The 19,755-nt window shown below is 40.8% G+C and overlaps 1 protein-coding gene across 5 annotated transcripts in view; it reads left to right on the top strand.

Moving 5' to 3' along the window:
• The window catches only part of WDFY3 (WD repeat and FYVE domain containing 3), a 642,313-nt gene that overhangs the window by 344,335 nt on the left and 278,223 nt on the right, over nt 1-19,755 (top strand). For all 5 annotated transcript variants that reach the window (XM_033914678.1, XM_033914667.1, XM_033914648.1 and 2 more), the window contains 4 exons: nt 1,356-1,587; nt 11,581-11,681; nt 13,008-13,226; nt 16,195-16,376. In XM_033914678.1, coding sequence (XP_033770569.1) covers nt 1,356-1,587; nt 11,581-11,681; nt 13,008-13,226; nt 16,195-16,376 — 734 coding nt within the window. The remainder of the gene's footprint in view (nt 1-1,355; nt 1,588-11,580; nt 11,682-13,007; nt 13,227-16,194; nt 16,377-19,755) is intronic.

Genomic DNA, 19,755 nt, shown 5'->3' with positions numbered 1-19,755 from the left:
TGATTGTATGATATCAGCTATAGCTAAAAGAATCCTAACACAATTAAGCAAGCAAGTTGAAAGAGGAAAGTCTCTTCCTCAAGATCTCCTCCTCCTTTTTCTGATCCTCTTCCAAAACCTACCCTTGCTTTCAAATGGTGTGCGTTGAGTGAAAGTAAATAAGGGGTACTAGACTGGGCTCCCGAATACTTACAGGATCGACTCCCTTGATATTTATCACTGCAGGACCTTAAGTCCACTCAGACAATGTCCTCGACAGTCCCTCTGTTGGATATGAAAAGTAGCCATTTTTATTCATTCGCCATTTGTTCAATGTCACGGCTTGTGTGCAAACACCAGTTTGGCATTTAGGAGGGTATTTTTAATAAACATTTTTGTGTGTAAACACTGATTTACACATGTAAAATACCTTTTATAAAATTAGGTCACACCTAAAACTAGATGTGGTCCAAGTGTGTGCTTCTTTTGTAGAGTTGGCATGTGCAAGGGAGGAATTTGGGTGGAGTATAGCTGGCGTCACAGTTTAATTGCAAATTTTGTGAAGGCTAATATTTGCTGTTCCCGAGCAAGAGAAAAAGTCAATGCTCACAATTTAAGCAGTATTTCCGCAGGAGTTTATACAAACGTAAAGATGCATGTCGAGAGATGGCATGCAAATTTAAGTAAGAAATAAATAAGAGCCCTTATAAAAGAGTCTCTTACATTTTAATTCTACAAAATATGGGCTATCATTACAAAGTAGTTTTATGGGAAGTGGCATTCATGATCTTACCCTCTCTTTTACAAAGCTGCATGGCAAAAGCTCCAAAGCCCTTTAAATCCCTATGGCAGGGGTGTCCAATATCGGTCCTCGAGGGCCGCAATCCAGTCGGGTTTTCAGGATTTCCCCAATGAATATGCATTGAAAGCAGTGCATGCACATAGATCTCATGAATATTCATTGGGGAAATCCTGAAAACCCGACTGGATTGCGGCCCTCGAGGACCGACATTGGACACCCCTGCCCTATGGGCTTTGGGACAGTTACTGCAGTGGCAGCTGCTAGCACAGCTTTATAAAAAAAAAAAAAAAAAAAAGGAGGGGGAGGGGAGGTTTACAAACCTAAGGTTTAGTTTAGTTTAGTTTAGTTTAGTATTTCCTCCAGATAGGATTCTGTTGTAAAAAGGTGGGTAAAGAATACAGTCCCACTTCAGGGCAAACATGAAACATACTAATTTACAACTTGTTTTAAATTTGTTACTAGTGGTACTAACCTCTTCTCTGGAACTGCATCTTCGTCTGAGAACCTGAAAGTGTGAGGAACTATGGTGTTTGTCTCATCTTAACCTAAGGCTTGTTCTCTTGTGCTTTTATAGGCAGTATGATCCTGTCCATGGATGGTCTGGGATCTGACAGTGTATTTGGCGTGAATGAGGACAACCATTATCGAATAAGTCGGAGCCTTGTAAAGTCAGCAGAAGGCAGCACTGTGCCCTTGACCCGAGTGAAGTGTCTGGTCTCCATGACAACCCCGCATGACATCAGGCTTCATGGATCATCAGTCACTCCTGCATTTATTGAGTTTGACACATCTTTGGAAGGGTTTGGGTAAGGGCTGGCAGTGTTCATCTGCAAGTAGAAATATTTATTTATTTAAAAATGTTATGTTCTAGGTGAGTTACACACAACATTACATCCGACCTAGTCTTAATGTTTTTGCTTATTTTTTCTTTATTTTTAAAGAGGTGCTGCTGCACAGTAGATAGAAACTAGTCCATATTCTTCAGTACAAGACTTGGAGGCCGATGGTGGCTCCTGGAGACCTTTAGGGTAGAGAGTTGCGCGGGGACAGAAATCCCACCCGTCCCCACCCGTCCCCGCCAAAATCCCACCCATCCCCACCCGTCCCCGTGAGGAATCCCTCCGTCCCCACCCATCCCCGTGAGGAATCCCTCCGTCCCCACCCGTCCCCGCGAGGAATCCCCTCCGTCCCCACCCGTCCCCGCGAGGAATCCCCTCCGTCCCCACCCGTCCCCGCGAGGAATCCCCTCCGTCACCATCCTTCCCTATAAACTTCAGAAATAGTTATTTTATTTAATTATGCTACTGAATTAAAGGCTCTGGTAGAGACCCATTTACAAATAAGCAAAGAGACTATTAATTTGGAAATATTAATTGGGAAGAATACATACTTTGTAAATGGGTTTCTACCAGAACCTCTAATGTAAATAAAAAATATAAATACTCAGCTGATGAGAACCCACAAACTGTCAGCTGAGGACTTCCTTTGCAGTTGGCCTGGGGTCCCTTTTGCCAAGCTTGGCAGGCAGCAGTAGCGTCCCTGAGTCACAGATGCTGGCACCTCAGTGGCTCATGGATGCTGCCAGCGACTGCTGCGCTTGGTGGAGGGGAGTTCTGACCATCTCTAGAGGAGGTCCTCTGCTGGCGGTGCTTGGGGATCCCCACCAGTCACAGCAAGGGCCAACAAGTACTTCAACACTGTAGAAATAAAACCAGAAATGCATTTCCTTTTCTTTTGAACACAAAACAAAGATATCTGCCATATACATTTCCCAAGGCAGATGACTCTATGCAATGTCACCTCGGTAACAAAATACAAAAAGACAAATACACCCCCTCCCTTTTTACTAAACCACAATAGTAGGTTTTAGCACAGGGAGTTACGCTGAATGCCTCGCGCTGCTCTCAATGCTCATAGGCTCCCTGCGCTAAAAAACAATATTGCGGTTTAGTAAAAGGGAGCCATAGTGCAAAATATAGACAGCAGATATAAATTCTCAAAACAGACACATTTTGATCACTAAATTGAAAATAAAATCATTTTTCCTATCTTTGCTGTTTGGTGATTTCATGAGTCTCTGGTTGCACTTTCTTCTTCTGACTGTGCATCCAATCTTTCTTCCTTTCTTTCAGCCTCCTGTATGTTTCCTCTCCTCCAGACCTCATTCTCTCCCCCAACTTTTTCTTTCTGTCTCCCTGTTCCCCCTTCTTTCTGTCTCTCTGTTCCCCCTTCTTTCTGTCTCTCTGTCTGCCCCCTTTCTTTCTTTCTCCGTGCCCTCCCCCAAGCCACTCGGTTTGCTGCCACCGCCATCGGGGAATAGTCCCCAAGCCACCGCTGTCCCAAGCTTTCCCTGCAGAAGCGTCGCGCTGACCAGCATTCCGCTCCCTGACGTCAATTCTGACGTAGGAGAGGAAGTTCCGGGCCAACAAGGCATTTCTCCTCATTCCATCCAGCCTGAGCCCCATCTCTCCTTGATCCAGCATTTCCCTTCTGTGTCTGTCAGAATTACCATTCCACCTATTTTCCAGCATCACCCTTCTTTGTGTCCATCTCACCTATATCCGTATCTCACCACTTTTTCAGAATCTTCATTTGTCTCTGTCCTTGTCTTTACCCCATATTCACCATTTGCCCTTTCAATGTCTTTATCTCCCCCCCCCCACACACACTTTTTCAGCATTACTTCTATGTCTCTATTTCACCTCCTCTTCATGTCCCCTCTGTATCTCTATCCTTATTCAGAAGGTCCTGCTTACCCTTTCTCTTCTTTGTGTCACTATCTCCATTTTCAGCTTTCCCCCCTTTTCCTTTGTTAATGCACCCGGTAGCCAGAATCTTTCCACTCCAATCTTTCACCTCCACTCCGGCCCAGCCCAGTATGAAATATTTCCTTTTGTTTCCCTCCCCTCTCTCTCTTCTCCTCCCTCACCCACGAGTCCTGCATCTGGCCCTCTCCCTTCTACCTGCACCTGGCAACACCCCCCTGCTCCGCGGCTCTCTTAAGCAACTCGTCAGCAGCGGTGATCAAGACAAGCTGCCGACATCGAGGCCTTCCCTCTACGAGTCCCACCTTTGTGGAAAAAGGAAGTTGAAACAAGCGGGACTCGCAGAGGGTAGGCCCCGACGCCAGAAGCTTGTGTCGATCGTTGTTGCCGAAGAGAGCCGCAGGTAGAAGGGAGAGGGAGATAGGAAGGCTGTAGAAGCTCCGGAGCATGACACCGAACCCGGCCAGGATGATTTCTTTTTCAGGCTGCTGCTGCCGCTGCCGCTGCCATCCCCCACCCGAAATGACAAAAAACAGCCTAATGCCCGCGTCGGGAAATAGCCATGCTGAGCAGTGAGCTCAGCACGTACACAGATGAAAGCCTTGCTTGCTGATTGGTCCGGCGGCACGGTGGGGCGGGGCCGCCGGACCAATCAGCAAGCAAGGCTTTCATCTGTGTACGTGCTGAGCTCACTGCTCAACATGGCTATTTCCCGACCCGACGCCAGACTTGTAAGCTGCATGCTTGCATCGCCAGAATTTAGGTAGGTTGTTTTCATCCCCGTGGGAGTCCCGTGGGCAAGGGGGCGTCCCCGTGGGAGTCCCATGGGTCAGGGGGGCATCCCCGTGGGAGTCCCGTGGGCCAGGGGGCGTCCCCGTGGGAGTCCCGTGGGCCAGGGGGGGAACCCGCGGGATCCCCGCGGGACCCGCGGGATCCCCGCGATCCCCGTTCCCGTGCAGACCTCTACTTTAGGGTGGCCTCCTTCATCGTTCTAGCTTTTTTTTTTCTGTTGCGCTCTACCTCTGTACTCAAGCTCACAACAGAAAAGGAGAAGTGGATGGCAGGAAGAGCCACATGATTTTGAAGGACTATGCATGTCTCAGGCGAATGCACTCAATAAATTGTTAAGGTGGGCTGGTGGAATGAATGTCATCAACAAACACTTATTAGCAGTCTCAAGGCCTTGTATGAGCAGATATTTGGTAGTTCTTCAGCTGGTTTGGATCCAGATTGACCCCAGTTTAAAATTTGTGAAGACCACTGACCTAGAAGCCTAAAAAATAAAATAGGAGAGTTGAAGTATATAGCACTGAATGATGAGGTAGATATAATAGGCATCTTAGAGACCTGGTGGAAGGAGGACAATCAATGGGACACTGTATTACCTGGGTACAAATTATATTGCAAGGATAGAGTAGATCAGATTGGAGGGAGGGGGGGTGATTGTGCAATATGTTAAAGAGGAATTGAATCAAATAAAATAAATAGATAACAGTGTGGAATCCATATGGATAGAAATTCCATGTGTGAAGGGAAGGAATATAAAGGTAGGGTTTTACTACCATCCACCGGGACAAAATGAGCAGACAGATGAAGAAATGTTTTCAGAGATTAAGAAAGCAGGAGAATTGGGCAACAGTATAATAAAGGGGGATTTCAATTACATATATACAATTGAAAAAGAACATGTGCTAGCATTAGCTTGGGGAAGCTCATCACATTAGCGTTGCAAATACAGTTAGAGCTCCTTTTACGAAGGTGCGCTAGGACCTTAGCGCATGGAATAGTGCGCGCTAAATTGCCACTTGCGCTAGCCGCTACCGCCTCCTTTTGAGCAGGCGGTAGATTTTCGGCTAGCATGCGCTAATCCGGTGCGTGCGATAAAACCACTAGCGCACCTTCGTAAAAGGAGCCCATAGTGTTAAACCAAACCCACCACTCACAAGGGGGAAAGATAGCAATTTAAATGTGGAGAAAAAAAGATCTCAGTTCAGCTTCATAGATCTTAAAAAAAACTCCACACACTTATACCAGTTCTTCCATCACTCTTCAATTAACAACTTATATCTTCAGTTAGCAACTTGAATCTTCAGCTTCACCCAAACCTCACGGGAATACGTAATGTCACAATTCCACAACACCAACTGAGCATGCATATAAATCAACTTAGCTATAATAGGTCCCGATCCAGCGCTGCAAGTAGAAGCGGCTACGCTAAATCTTCCACTCTGAAGTCTCCCAACTCCTTCAACTTTGGGCTCCACAGCGTTACCGTTCAGTCTACAGTCAGGCTCCCAGGAACCAGCCTTACTTCACCCGACAAAGAAATCTCTGTATTTGCAATTCTGCTGCATCTGGGTTAGCACATAATGTACTGCAAACGCTCCCAGTGGAGAACTAAATTGGACAAATAACAAAACTTTCCTGATACAACAGCTGAGCTTACAGCCACCACAGACCATACCTCCTAGATGTGCTCTGCACCAATCAGGGGGGCAATGACATCATAGAGGGGAGGAGATATTGCTCTACAACCCAACTGCTTATCAAATCAGCAATCTTCCCGGGAAATAAGATCGAAACAGACCAGTTGCTTCTAAGAAAAAAAAAAAACTGTCTCATTTTGAGAAATGTTTTCCCTCTTAGTTTTCTGTGTAAGTTGGTTTTGAAGTTGCAAGAAATGTATGTATATTTTATGAATCTGTTCAATTAAAGAATTTTCTAGATAGTAAATCTGTCAAAAAATGTTGTAGCAAATGTTTTACTGGCTTGCCTCTGGTTAAATAGGATAAGGTGCTATTATTTTATTGTTTTCTTCCATATGCTTTGCCATTTCTTCTTTTCTTTATTGCTTATATGTAATATTAAATGTTATCAGTCCTGTAAATTATCTTGGACCACTCATTCTCCTTATTGCCTGCAAAGGTAAGCTATTTGCTGTTTTCATTATGTGTAATATTTTATTTCTTAAATAGTTCCTTTTGATGGTAGTTTTATTTATTTATTTGAGGATCCCTGAGTATGTATACTTTAAAAATATATTAACAAATCAGCCTACTTACTCAGTTGCTAATTCACTGCTGCCCCCCCTCCTCCAATCCATATTCAGTTCTCAAGTCCCCCTATTTTCCCCATTCAGCCTCAGAATACTCCTGATCTCCACCCATCTGAGTGTCCCTCATCCATCTTAAGCTATCTACACTCTTTACCCAGTTATTGTGTGCTTGGTTTTCTCACCCACCCCCTCCCTTCCCCCACCTACAGGCTGATTCTCTAAAGTCACCATTGCATTTAATGATGGTGTTAAACCATCGTTAAATGCACATATTTTACTGCCCGCTTATTAAAACGGCTCACCGTGGTTTTTTCTGTGCTTTCTAGCAGCTTCCGATTGTACTATACAAATGTAGTACAATGAGGTTGTTAATATTAAAACTGTATTATAATGAGGTCATTAATATTAAAATGACCTCTCTGGGCAATTCTCAAAAAGGAACTCCCCTCCATTTATGAGGAATCAGGGCTGAAATTTACTGGCAGGGTTTGAGCTGTTGTAGCCTTACTTTCCAGAGCGCTGATTGGCTCAGGCACTGACAGGAAAATAAAGCAGCTCTGACCTACCACAAATGGCCCCTGATTCCTCCTAAATGGAGCCCCAAAAAGCCTAGTAGTCTAGTGCTCCCCTGCCATTGTTCCTACCCAATGCCCCCCTACCCTATGTGAAAGATCGGAAGGGGGGATGCCCATTTCCTCCTGCCGCAGTGTCGTGGACCCCCCCTCCGACAGCAAGCTCCCTCCTTATAACCTCCCACCACACCAAGCTTGGTGGTCCAGTGGGCCGTCCCCCCCTCCGATCCCCCCCCCGGTACCATTTTTAGAAGACCGGCATGAGGGATGCTCACTTCTTCCCACCTCTTTAAAATGGCCCCACCTTGGTGCATCCCAAAATGCACTGGGAAGGGGAAGGTCTGCCATTTTGAAGAGGCAGGCCTGCTGGCAGGAGTGAGTGAGCATCCCTTCTGTCGGTCATCTAAAAAAAGGAATGGAGGGGGCAGAGGGTAGCCCACTAGTCCATCATGCTTGGTGTTGCAGGGGGCTATTGTGGAGAAGCCTGCTGTTGTGGGGGGGCTCTTTTTTTATATAGTGGCTGCTGCGCCCATAAAAAAAAGCAGCCCCTGCTCTTCCTGCTTGCTGGTTCAGGCAGGGAAAGCAGGGGCTGCTTTTTATTTTTGACAGGCAGGCAGGCAGGTGGAGGAGCTGTGCTAGTGATTTTTCTTCTGAGCACAATTCCTCCTCCCCTCCCTCCCCATACTTTACCAGCAATTTTCTGCACACATAGCATGCATATAATTTGCATGCTATTGTGCTGAGAATCGCCAGTACAACAAAAATTGCTCTCACCATAGACCAAAACTCCATTTCTTTTAGTTAATTTACCAAATTCAGTATCCCTTCACTGTCAGAAATTCAAAGAACAATCCAATCAGTCAACATGTCAGGTAACCATTCTGACTCTTTGCCACCTTTTCTACTTAAAAAACACTTCTCCATCTTTGGACCCTTCATCCAAAGTTTAATAGGAAGCAGCCTTTCCACCGGCAATATGCCAAAGCAATGGAAGTTAACCAGCATTAAGCTAATCTTGAAACTACCTTAAGGTACTTCTGATGAATGCTGCAATTTTTGCTCAATAGCTAAAGTTACCAAAAAGATTACTTTTAATCAGCTGACACTGTTTCGGGAACAAACAAATGCAATGCACCCTAATCAAACCGGTTTTCAGACTGCATCACTCTACAGAGCTCTCACCGCTAGGCCTAGTTACAACCATTTGGAATTACATTGATCAAAGAAAATCAGTCCTCCTGATCTCACTAGATTTGTCTGCAGAGTTTGACACTATTGATCATTAAATTTTCCTTAACCACCTAAAATCATTGGGTATCTCAGGGATCACTCTGAAATAGTTCCAATCATATTTCTTTGAAAAACAATACCAGGTTTGCCTTCCAACATCCTCATCAGAATGCTACACACAAGATTTAGGTGTACCTTGGGGCTCCATTCTATCGCCAATGTTGTTCAACCTCTTTCCTCTTCTTACTATTACACAATCCGGTGGCTTTACAGTCTTTGCTTATGCGGATGATATTCAACTCATTCATCCTGTTCAATCAGACAACCCAGCGCAAATTCAGGAAATTAACTAAAAACTTATCCTTATTAATAACAGGCTATATCAAAATCTACTTGCCCATAATATTACCAAAATGAAGGCTATGCTTTTTCCAACCAAAGAAAATGAATCGTTGAAATCCCAATTATGTATCTTTTCCACTCCAATCCAGTTGATATCAACTATTAAACTCTTAGAAGTAATTCTTGACAATATACCCTCCTTTAAAGCCCAAATCAGCTCTGTAGTGCAAAAATGCTTCTTTAAACTCCATTTCGTCTCTTCTAGACCCAAAATCTCTCAATATTCTTATCCATCCCTTGGTCATTTCCACCTTAGACTACTGCAACTCTCTTTACCAGGAAATCACCCGAAAACAGATAAGGAGACTACAGATAATTCAAAAATACTGCTATTAAAATTATTTTTAAGGCACAAAATTTGACCATGTTTCCCCACTTCTTAAAAAAGCTCATTGATTACCTATCACTCACAGAATCTCATTGAAAACTCTTTTACTGGCATTTAAAGTTCAAGCCAATCACTCCCCATTGTTCATTGGCAGGCTTTTAATTCCTTACAAATCCTCAAGGTCACTGAGTTCATCTCAACAACATCTCCTTGTGATCCCCTGGTACGACAGTTGTTCTTTGATACAACACAGAAAACCATTTACTCAGTAGTTATGCCAACATTATGGAATGCCCTTCCCCTAACCCTACGACAGGAAACTAGTTTAAATAATTTTAAATCCAATCTTAAAACCTTTCTATTCAAAGACACTTTCGAGATTTAGGAATAATAAAAAAAGAGAAGAAGCTTAGTCCAGATATCCCAACTTCCCTGATGTTTTCTCCTGTACCTTCTCCTTTTATTATAATATCATATCCCTATCCTTTCTCCTTTTGTTTAAATTTTTTGTCTTAATATTTGTTAAAATTACCACCATATTCTGTTAACCACATTAACCTTTTCCTATCGTAATAAATTTTACGTTACGCTGGTTCTAATCGTAATTATTTTAGCAAAGTTTTGTATTATTCACCGTTATCATTTACGGCTATTGTAAACATAATGTAAATAAGTCATAAGTCTGTAAATTCAAATATTTTGTGTTCCTGGCTCTTTATATGTCCATACAGACTGTTTATCCACTGTCTATGTCATTTTTGGAATGTCCCGTCATCCAGGACACACGATAGGAAAAGGTTAAGTGTTCTACCTTCTACCCTTCCAGACCCCAGCAAGCACTTGCCCAGTCTTAAAAACTCCTACCCCCTGTTTGTCTGGTTATTTACTTGCAACTTTTGAGTGCTGGGTGTTTGCTTAAGGCAGGGGTGTCAAAGTCCCTCCTTGAGGGCCGAAATCCAGTCGGGTTTTCAGGATTTTCCCAATGAATATGCATGAGATCTATTAGCATACAATGAAAGCAGTGCATGCCAATAGATCTCATGCATATTCATTGGGAAAATCCTGAAAACCTGACTGGATTGCGGCCCTCAAGGAGGAACTTTGACACCCCTGGCTTAAGGGATTGAAGGAAGGGTTGAGGATGGTAGGGAAAGAAAAATGCATGATGGTGGCTGATAGTACCCTTTTCAGATGTTGACCTACTGTAATGAATCCAGAGGGAAGGAGGCAATTCACAGTGCTGGCTAATGATTCCAGTTCATCATGTATGGAGTAACATAGCAGCTACAATTGACTATATCATCTATTGTGGTACTCAGACAAGGTCAGATTAAGGCCTATTTTATGAGGCCTATACCCCAAATATTTGGGCCCTAGGCATGTGTCTAAATTACCTTAGCATGAATCCTGCCCTGCCTGGGCGTCCCTGCTTTCTTCTCTCTTCCTTCTCACTCTGTGGTTGTGGATTTATTCATAACAGGAAGGTTGTTTTTTTTTTTTTTTTTTCCATTATTTTTTATTTTCAAATTTTACATAAAGTGTACAAAATATTAAAATAAAATTGATAAATACATAGTATCACTTTTATATCTAATACATTATATATCTAAATTTGATTTTCCCCCTCTCCCTCCCCCCACCCTTTTATTACTTTAATATAATATTTTTAATTTTCAAATTTTACATAAAATGTACAAAATATTAAATTACAATTGATAAATACACAATATCATTTTTATATCTAATACATCATATTCTAAATATATTTATATCCCCTCTCCCTCCCCCCATCCTTTTATTATTTTTCATTCATACATATTATATAACATATTATAACATATTATGTAAATATTATTTTCATTATCCCCCCTCTATGTGCGTCATAAAAAAGATACTTAAAAGAAGAAAAGAAGAAGAGAAATCTTAATATTTATTCATTGCAGTATTTTGTCAATGGCCCCCATATTTTTATGAATTTGGTATATGTCCCTCTTTGTATTGCTATTGTTCTTTCCATTTTAAATATGTGACATATTGTATTCCACCAAAATGTATAATTTAGGTTATTATAATTCTTCCAATTATTGGTTATATGTTGAATGGCAACCCCTGTCATTATTAATAAAAGCTTGTTATTTTCTGGTGAAATTTGACTATTTTTCCTCATCATCATTCCAAATAATACTGTATCATATGATATTGCTATATGATTTTCCATTAATTTGTTAATTTGTAGCCAAATTGAATTCCAAAAAGTTTTAATGTAGGGACAATGATAAAGTAAGTGATCTAATGTCCCTGGTTCTAGATTACAGTGCCAGCATTTAACAGGAAGGTTGGATTATATGCCGTTGTTGGTGAAACGTTGGAAAATTCAGATTAAAATGTCTTTGTGGTAAAGATAAGTATGCTGATATCTCTAATGTGTGGTCTTTCTCTTTTCACAGCTGCCTTTTCTTGCCAAGTCTGGCTCCTCATAATTCTCCTACAAACAATGCCGTCACAACAGGTCTTATTGATGGTGCTGTGCTCAGTGGAATTGGGACGGGTAAGGGGAAAGGGCTGGTTTTATTCTACATTCTCCGTTTCTCTATTTGCCTGTTATTGGTTTGCTTTTCCATGCACTCACATCTGTCTCTTGCATGTTGTACTGTGTGTTGTGTCTAGCTGTTGTTATGTGTTCATTGTGTTTGGGGGAATGCATTAATGGGGGTCCTCGCATCTGTCTGTCCACTTGTTCTTTCTGTCCATTTGTTTCGGTGTGCATGCAAGACAGCCATTCAACAGGTAGGTTATTTTGGTTGATTGAGGTATGGAGGGGCTAATCCATAGGCTGAGCAGGAGAAAGCTATGATCCAGGATCCAGATTAGAGAGGAAGGTTACAGAGTCCATCAATAATGCATTACTCTCTATACTGTACCAAATTTATCGGTTTTTCTGCTCTGTGCTTCATCCATCTTTCTTTCTTTTTTTTTTTTTTAAATTCTTTATTCATTTTATCATATACATCAAGTGTACAGTAAATAACAACAATTAGAACATAGCATCACTTGAAATTCTACAATAATATACAACAAGAAGGTTTATCACTCACTCCCCACCCAAGTTCATATATAACTAAAATATACCATATGAATATAATATCTTATTTCATTCATATATATTATTAGTGAAAAATCCAAATACCCCCACCCCAAAACCACAAGTTTGGGAAAAATGTAAATTATTCATTATAATATAATATGGGGGCCATTGACATCTTTTTGTGATGATTAAACACCAGTTATTTTATTGAAATAAACACCATGAATATTAGGGAGGGGGAAGGGTTCTTATTTTATTGTGTATACTATTAATAATAATGGGAAGGGGAGGTGGGTTATGGGTTTATATATATACAATTGTTGTTTTTCTTGATAGACTTACAAGTGATGTTTTCAAGAATATGTATGATATTAAATTATACACTTGTTGAATGATTAAAAATGAATAAAGATATAAATACAATTATTCATTATAATAATTTAATAATGGCCCCACACATCCTTAAACTTATTATAATAGCCTTTCTATGAGCTTTTTGGTCATCCCTCTCTTTTCCATTCAATTCTTTTCCTCAAACCTTAGAAGGCTGTGAAATTGTTTAAAAGAGCATAAAAAAAAAGATGGGGTACTACAAGAGGTTCTGCATCTTTATTCTGTGTATCTTGCAAGCTCACTCGAATATAAACTAAGGCCCCCATTTTTGGGCTGTTTTTTGGCTCATAAATCTAGGTTTAAATTCAAGTATATAAAGTACTTGTCATTTAAATGTTAGTAACTGTTATATTTTAAAGAGTATGATTAATGTTTTTTTCCTGTTTTTCTTCAAAGGTGAAAGATTTTTTCCACCACCTTCTGGTCTAACATATTCAACCTGGTTTTGCATTGAACATTTTAGTAGCCCTCCTAGTAACCACCCAGTCAGGCTTCTTACTATTGTGCGCCGAGCCAACTCCTCCGAGCAGCACTATGTCTGCCTGGCCATAGTACTATCTGCCAAAGATCGCTCACTGATCATCTCCACAAAAGAGGAGCTACTTCAGAATTACGGTAAGGGTTTTGCTTTTGGACTATATAAACTATGTGAAAATGTGCCTCAAAGATTTAGGCCTCTACTTACATAGAAATAATGAAAAAATGTTTCACAGTCACAATGAATTTTTATTTTTAATTTATTTTTAATAAATTCTTTATTCATTTTTAAAACACATACAATAAGTGAAATACAGAATAAATTAATCATTTTACAATATAGACATCACTTAAATTTTTCAATATTCATACATATTAATACCCTCCCCCCACCAAAATTTTTCCAACAAATATTTCCAACCTTATTTACCATTCACCCCCTCCCCCCTCCCTGGATGTGCATATTATCTAATAACAAACCATAACTATAGAGATTCCACATAGGACGTCAATGGGCCCCAAATTAATTTAAAGTTTTCATTATTCCCTAATATAGCAGCGTTCATTTTCTCATATTTATATGTTAGACATAAACTTGCCCACCAAAATATAAAGTTGAGACGATCCCAGTTTTAACAGTTTTGTGTAATCAATTGTATAGCTGTACTTGTCATAATTAAAAAGAGACGTTTTTTATGTTTATCTAGAGGGTCTTTGATATGCAAAATGGTACCACAAATTATTATTTCATAGGTTAAAGGAATCTCAGAATTTAAAATATTATTATGTCCCCATATTGATTTCCCAAAAATCAGAATTCGAGGGCAGTAAAACAATAGATGGTCTAATGTTCCTATGTATTGGTGACAGTGCCAACATCTATTAGATCTAGAATTATCTAACTTATTCAGCCTAACTGGGGTCCAAAAAGAACGATGTAACAAAAAGAACCAAGTTTGTTTCATAGATGCTGATGCTGTACACCTCATTCTCCAAGACCAAATACGTGGCCATCGAGATGCAGAAATATACTGCTTAATCTCAATGCTCCAAATATCCCTAAGAGCGTTTTTGGATTTCTTATTCATAAGTTCAGTCACAATGAATTTAAAAAAACAGCAACTTTTTATCTCTCAGGTTTTAATGGAGAGCTGCAAATAGGTGCCTCAGCAGAGGACAAGAATAGCAGAAGAATAGTGTTAAATTATATTTCTTTACAAAAGAAAAAAAGCTACATACAATTCAGATGAGGTAGACAGAACAATTTGTTTGATGGTGCTGACATACGTTTTGGCTCCCTCCAGTGGAACTCAGCTGAAATAACCAAGGATTTATTCATCTTGTAAACATGCAACAAATGTGCAAAACATTCACAATTCAATGGACACAACATGAATCAAACTAAGAAGCAAAAATTTAGACATTCTACAGGCAGAATTCATGCACTAGAGGTGAGTTCCTTAAAAGAAGAAGTCACAATAGTAGGCAGTTGGAACACAATAATAAACTACTCAAAATGTGTTTTGTGCCCAAAACTTAACAGCTGACTCTGGTCCATTGAGGCTCCCCATTTCCCAAAAAATTGCATTAGGGACCTTTCATACCACTCAAAAAGATTGCAAGCAGCTCTGAAAAATCTTCAATTTCAATCAATGTGCAGCTCTTACCAGTAGTGATGGAGAAGTTTTGAAGGCAAGAACCAATGAGAACGAAAGAACCCGTACTGATGCTACCATAATTGCATCACATTCACACAAATTTGTTGAACAAATGTGCACTAACATTTAAAACTATGACAAGGGCACACTGGTTTTATTGGGAAAAAAAATTTAGATGGTAGTATTCCATTTTTTAAAAATATCCATGAATATTTCCATTCAATACAACTTACACCCTCCAAAGCAAGTCTAATTGCAAATGTATTCTTTGTGTATGTGAATCCTTTGGAACTTCATCCAACTATGCCCCAGAAATGCCAATGCAGGGATAGCTTAGTGCTTTCAGCATGCTTACTTTCTAGGCATGTGTCCCCCATGTAATCCGCTATAATAAAATCCTTAGTGCGCATGTGCACTTCAATCTCCGTGCCTCCTTGTTCCGTGGTACTGTGCCACACATGCGCAATGCCTGCATCAGCTGATTTCCTGCTTTCTTCCCCAATCTCCGACACTGGCTGACTTCCTGCCTTCTGACTACGCTGCTGCTGCTGCTGCTGGGACTCCTCTTCTCATCCCCGGACCAGCAGCGGCAGCAGCCATGGTTTCATAAAGCATCCATGGGGCATTTGCTAGTCCAGCCCACTTCGATAATGTGGCTGCCTGGGCTAGCGGATGCTGGACAGGGGGAGCAGGGAAGGGATAAGGGCTACTGCTGGACAGGGGGAGCAGGGAAGGGGTGATGCTGGACATGGGGGGGGCAAAGGAAGGGATAAGGGATACTGCTGGACAGGGGGAGAGACAGAAAGAAAGAAAGACAGACAGACAGGGGGAAAGACACAGAAAGAAAGAAAGACAGACAGACAGGGGGCCAGGGCGAGAGACAGAAAGACAGACATACAGAAAGAAAAAGAAAGAAAGAAATGCCTAAGTCTACACATCTATTCTAGCACCCATTAATGTAATGGGCTAAAAAAATAGTAGTATTATAATAGCACTGTAGGAGAGTAAAACCCCTTTTACACATGGAAAATACTTCTTAAAATTATCCTCCAAATGCAATATCGGGTAAGTTGAGAGAATATGAATGTGGCTAGCAGTGGAGAAAAGGTTGTGTAGCTCAGCAGGAGGAACCACAGTGCAATATCAGGCAAGCAGGGTTTGGGTATGTTGTGAAGATTGATTGGGAAGGGAGGGTATGTGCCAGCTGGTTGCTCATTGCAGAAGAAATTATTCTTCCTAGCAAGAGGACATTAGGGGTTCATCTGGGGAAAAGGGGTTCTATTCCAACTCTTGGCCAGTTAGAGGGAGGGAAAGGCCAAGAAGATATGAAGAAAAAATTCAGATAAGTGATGGGAGGATGGGGGTGAAGAAGAGAAGGAACCTTTTTTAAATGATGTTATCCTTGTAATCTGGCATCAGTTTTGACTAAATGTATATTTCTCTTCTAGTGGATGACTTCAGTGAAGAGTCCTCATTTTATGAAATCCTCCCCTGCTGCGCTCGCTTTCGGTGTGGTGACCTCATCCTGGAGGGGCAGTGGCACCATCTTGTGGTGGTGATGAGTAAAGGCATGCTAAAGAACAGCACTGTGGCACTTTACATTGATGGGCAACTTATTAACAGTGTGAAGGTAGGGTGCCTGCCTGTTAATGTGTATTGCTCACTGCTAAACCAAAAGCAACTCTGTGCTCCTGCTTACATTACTTCAGTTGTAACATAGTAAATGACAGCAGATAAATACCTGAACGGTCTATCTAGTCCAGTGGTTCCCAACCCTGTCCTGGAGGACCACCAGGCTTGTCAGGTTTTTGGGATAGCCCTGATGAATATGCATGAGAGAGATTTGCATTGTCAAATGTAACTCGGATAAGAGGTCATGGACTGAAACTGAGGGGCACCAGGCCCAGGACAAATATCAGGAAATTCTGTTTCGCACGAGTGGTGGACGCTTGGAACGCTCTCCCGGAGGAGGTCGTGATGGAGACCAACATTCTGGGATTCAAGGGCAAGTTGGATGCACACCTTCTCGCAAATCACATTGGGGGATACGAGTAAACAAGGTTTCTCAGCAGGGAACACCTGGCTTGGGCTCCGCGAGTGCGGGTCGCCGGACTGGATGGACCTAGGGTCTGATCCGGCGAAGCCATTTCTTATGTTCTTATGGAGGTGACAGACATGCAAATCTGCTCCATGCATATTCATTAGAGCTGTCCCAAAAACCCAACTGGCCTAGTGGTCCTCCAGGACAGGGTTGGGAACCACTGATCTATTCTGCCCAATAGACACACATGTTAACTACTCATTACAATAATCTATTAATGGTCCCAAACATCTCAAAATTTACTAAAATATCCTTTCTGTGTGGCTAATGTTCTTTCCATTTTATATAGATGACATAAAGAATTCCACCAAAAACTGTAATTTAATCTGCCCCAATTTTTCCAATTAAATGTAATCTGTTGAATGGCAACTCCTGTCATAATAAGTAAAAGCTTATTGTCTTTTGAAGAAATCTGACTCTTCACTCTCATTGACATGCCAAATAAAATAGTATCATATGTTAAAGCCACCAGATTTTCTAATAACCTATTTATTTGACCCCATATTGATTTCCCAAAAGCCAAAATAAATAGACAATAGAATAGATGATCTAAAGTCCCAGTCTTACTGGTTTGCACTTCCATCACCCAAAGCTTTTCATTACACAAGATTTTTTGATCAAACTTTAGCATTCCAGGCTAGTAAAATGAATACCTGGTGGAGTATTCTAATTCCTCAAGCTCAAGCTTATCATGCTTTTATTTTTTTCTTAAATTTCTTTATTCTTTTTCAAACTTACATCAAGTGCACAAAAAGAACAACATGAAATACTATCATATAACGCTTGAACATCATACATTATATTCTTAATATGTAAATTAATTAAAAACCCTCCCCCTCCCATCTTTCTATACAATCATTAAAACTATCATATTCCTTCAAAATTTCATTTAGAAAAGCATTGAAAACCTATTTGTTTGATAAATGTATATCTTAATTGTTTTAATACTGTATTTATGACATGTATATGTGGTGCATTTATATGATTCGCTGATTCTCCAGCTTTACTTGATGTAAACTGCCTAGAACTCATTGGTATGGCAGTATACAGAAATAAAGTTTATTATTATTATTGTTTCTTGATCTTTGCTCAAAACTTGAATATGACTCTTATTTTTCTTCCAGAGGTTTTCTTTCACTCGTTTCATTTTTCCCACCTCAGCTCCATGCTGGGTATCAGAATGCTTATTATCCCCAAATTTAGATTTTGCTGCCTACACATTTGGGGCTCCTTTTACAAAGGTGCGTTATCGTTTTTAGTGCACGCTAGCTGAAAAATTACCGCCTGCTTAAAAGGAGGCGGTAGCGGCTAGCGCGCGTGGCAATTTAGCACGCGGTATTCCGTGCGTTAAGGCCCTAACGCACCTTTGTAAAAGGAGTCCTTGGCTATTTTGTGGCTTCTGCAACAGGGACTGCTTCTTAATTCATACAGCACTGCGTGCACCATTTAGCGCTGTACGGATGGTTAGTACTGCTATTTTATGATACCATAAAGAGTGCCACAGTTTAAAAAAAATTGTCCTTGTCAGAGCCTGGGGGTTTCTGGCTATCGGATTGTAGGTTTTAGTTGGGGGAATGAGTGTTTATTTTTGTTGCTTGTAATCTAAATAACCTGTACATTTTCAAGAGAAGATGAGTCTTAAGATAAATTTTGAAACTTGCCATTGTGTTTTGAAAAGAAGAGATATCATTAAGAGACTACAGTCCAAAACACAACTGCCCAACTATTTTGTCAAGCGTGATCGTGTCACCCCCTTGTTTTTTCATCTCCATTGGCTTACAGTTCATTATAGTAAAAGCCCACAGATCCTCTATTCAGATACCCCCCCCCCACCCAACATATATCCGCTGCAACCATCTTATTACATTACATTGGTGTCTTCTATCCCGCCAGTACCTTTCAGTTCTAGGTGGTTTACAAAAGAATTGGCCTGGGCATTCCCAGAGAGATTACAAGGTTGATAGTTGGAAAATGCATTAAGATCTGGGGAGTTGGGAAGGTTTAGTTTGATCAATTGATAAATTTCTTGAATAGCATGGTTTTCAATTCTTTCCTGAAGGTTTTGTAGTTGGGCATTGTGGTCATCAGCTTGGAGAGGTGGTGGTCTAGTCTTACCGATTGGATTGCTAATAGTCCGTCATATAGATTTTTTTCTTTGTGTGCCTTTAACTGGGGAGGGGGGGGGGGGGTAACGTGTGCCTTTGTTCTCCTTGGTCTGGATGTGTTGTTCCTGATTAGGCGATTTTTTAGATAGCTTGGTTCGTCTCAATTCAGAGCTTTGTATAGGGTGCAGTAGAATTTGTATTGTATGCGTGCTTGTACTGGGAGCCAGTGCGAGTCTTGGATCGTGGAGGTAATGAGGTCGTATTTCTTCAGCAAGTATATCAGTCTGAGAGCTGTATTTTGTACTATTTGTAGTTGTTTGTTTGTAGTTGTTTTAATATGCTGGCCGGGCTTGACAGGTAAAGGATATTATAGTAGTCCAGGATAGTGCTGCCTGATTGAGGAAAAAAATGTTGATTCCATTCAGCCTATTGAATCGATTTTTCATTTGATTTTTCTGCCCATTGGGTGCTTTTTTCAAACATCCTGGTGGGTTTATTTTATAGCTTTTTCATCCCCTTTGCCCTTTCCTACCCACAATGGCGCTGTGGTTTAAACAAAATAAACAAACAAAAAATACTTTTCCTCTTTCTGTTAAATCCTAGCTCACGTTCGTGGTCTAACACCAGCTCTGGCAGGATACACATTTCAAATCTGACGTATTGTAATCACAAAACAGAAAATAAAATTCTTTTTTCTACCTTTTCTTGTTTGGTCATTATTCAAATCATGTTGGTTCCAGGCTCTGGTTTCTGTTTATCTTCTGATAATTCGATTGCCAGGGTCCCCTGCCCATTTGTCGTTT

This window comes from Geotrypetes seraphini, chromosome 1 (assembly GCF_902459505.1).
Source record: "Geotrypetes seraphini chromosome 1, aGeoSer1.1, whole genome shotgun sequence".
NCBI lineage: Eukaryota > Metazoa > Chordata > Amphibia > Gymnophiona > Dermophiidae > Geotrypetes > Geotrypetes seraphini.
The sequence above is the reverse complement of the archived record's forward strand: the minus strand, read 5'-3'. Positions and strand labels throughout refer to the sequence as shown.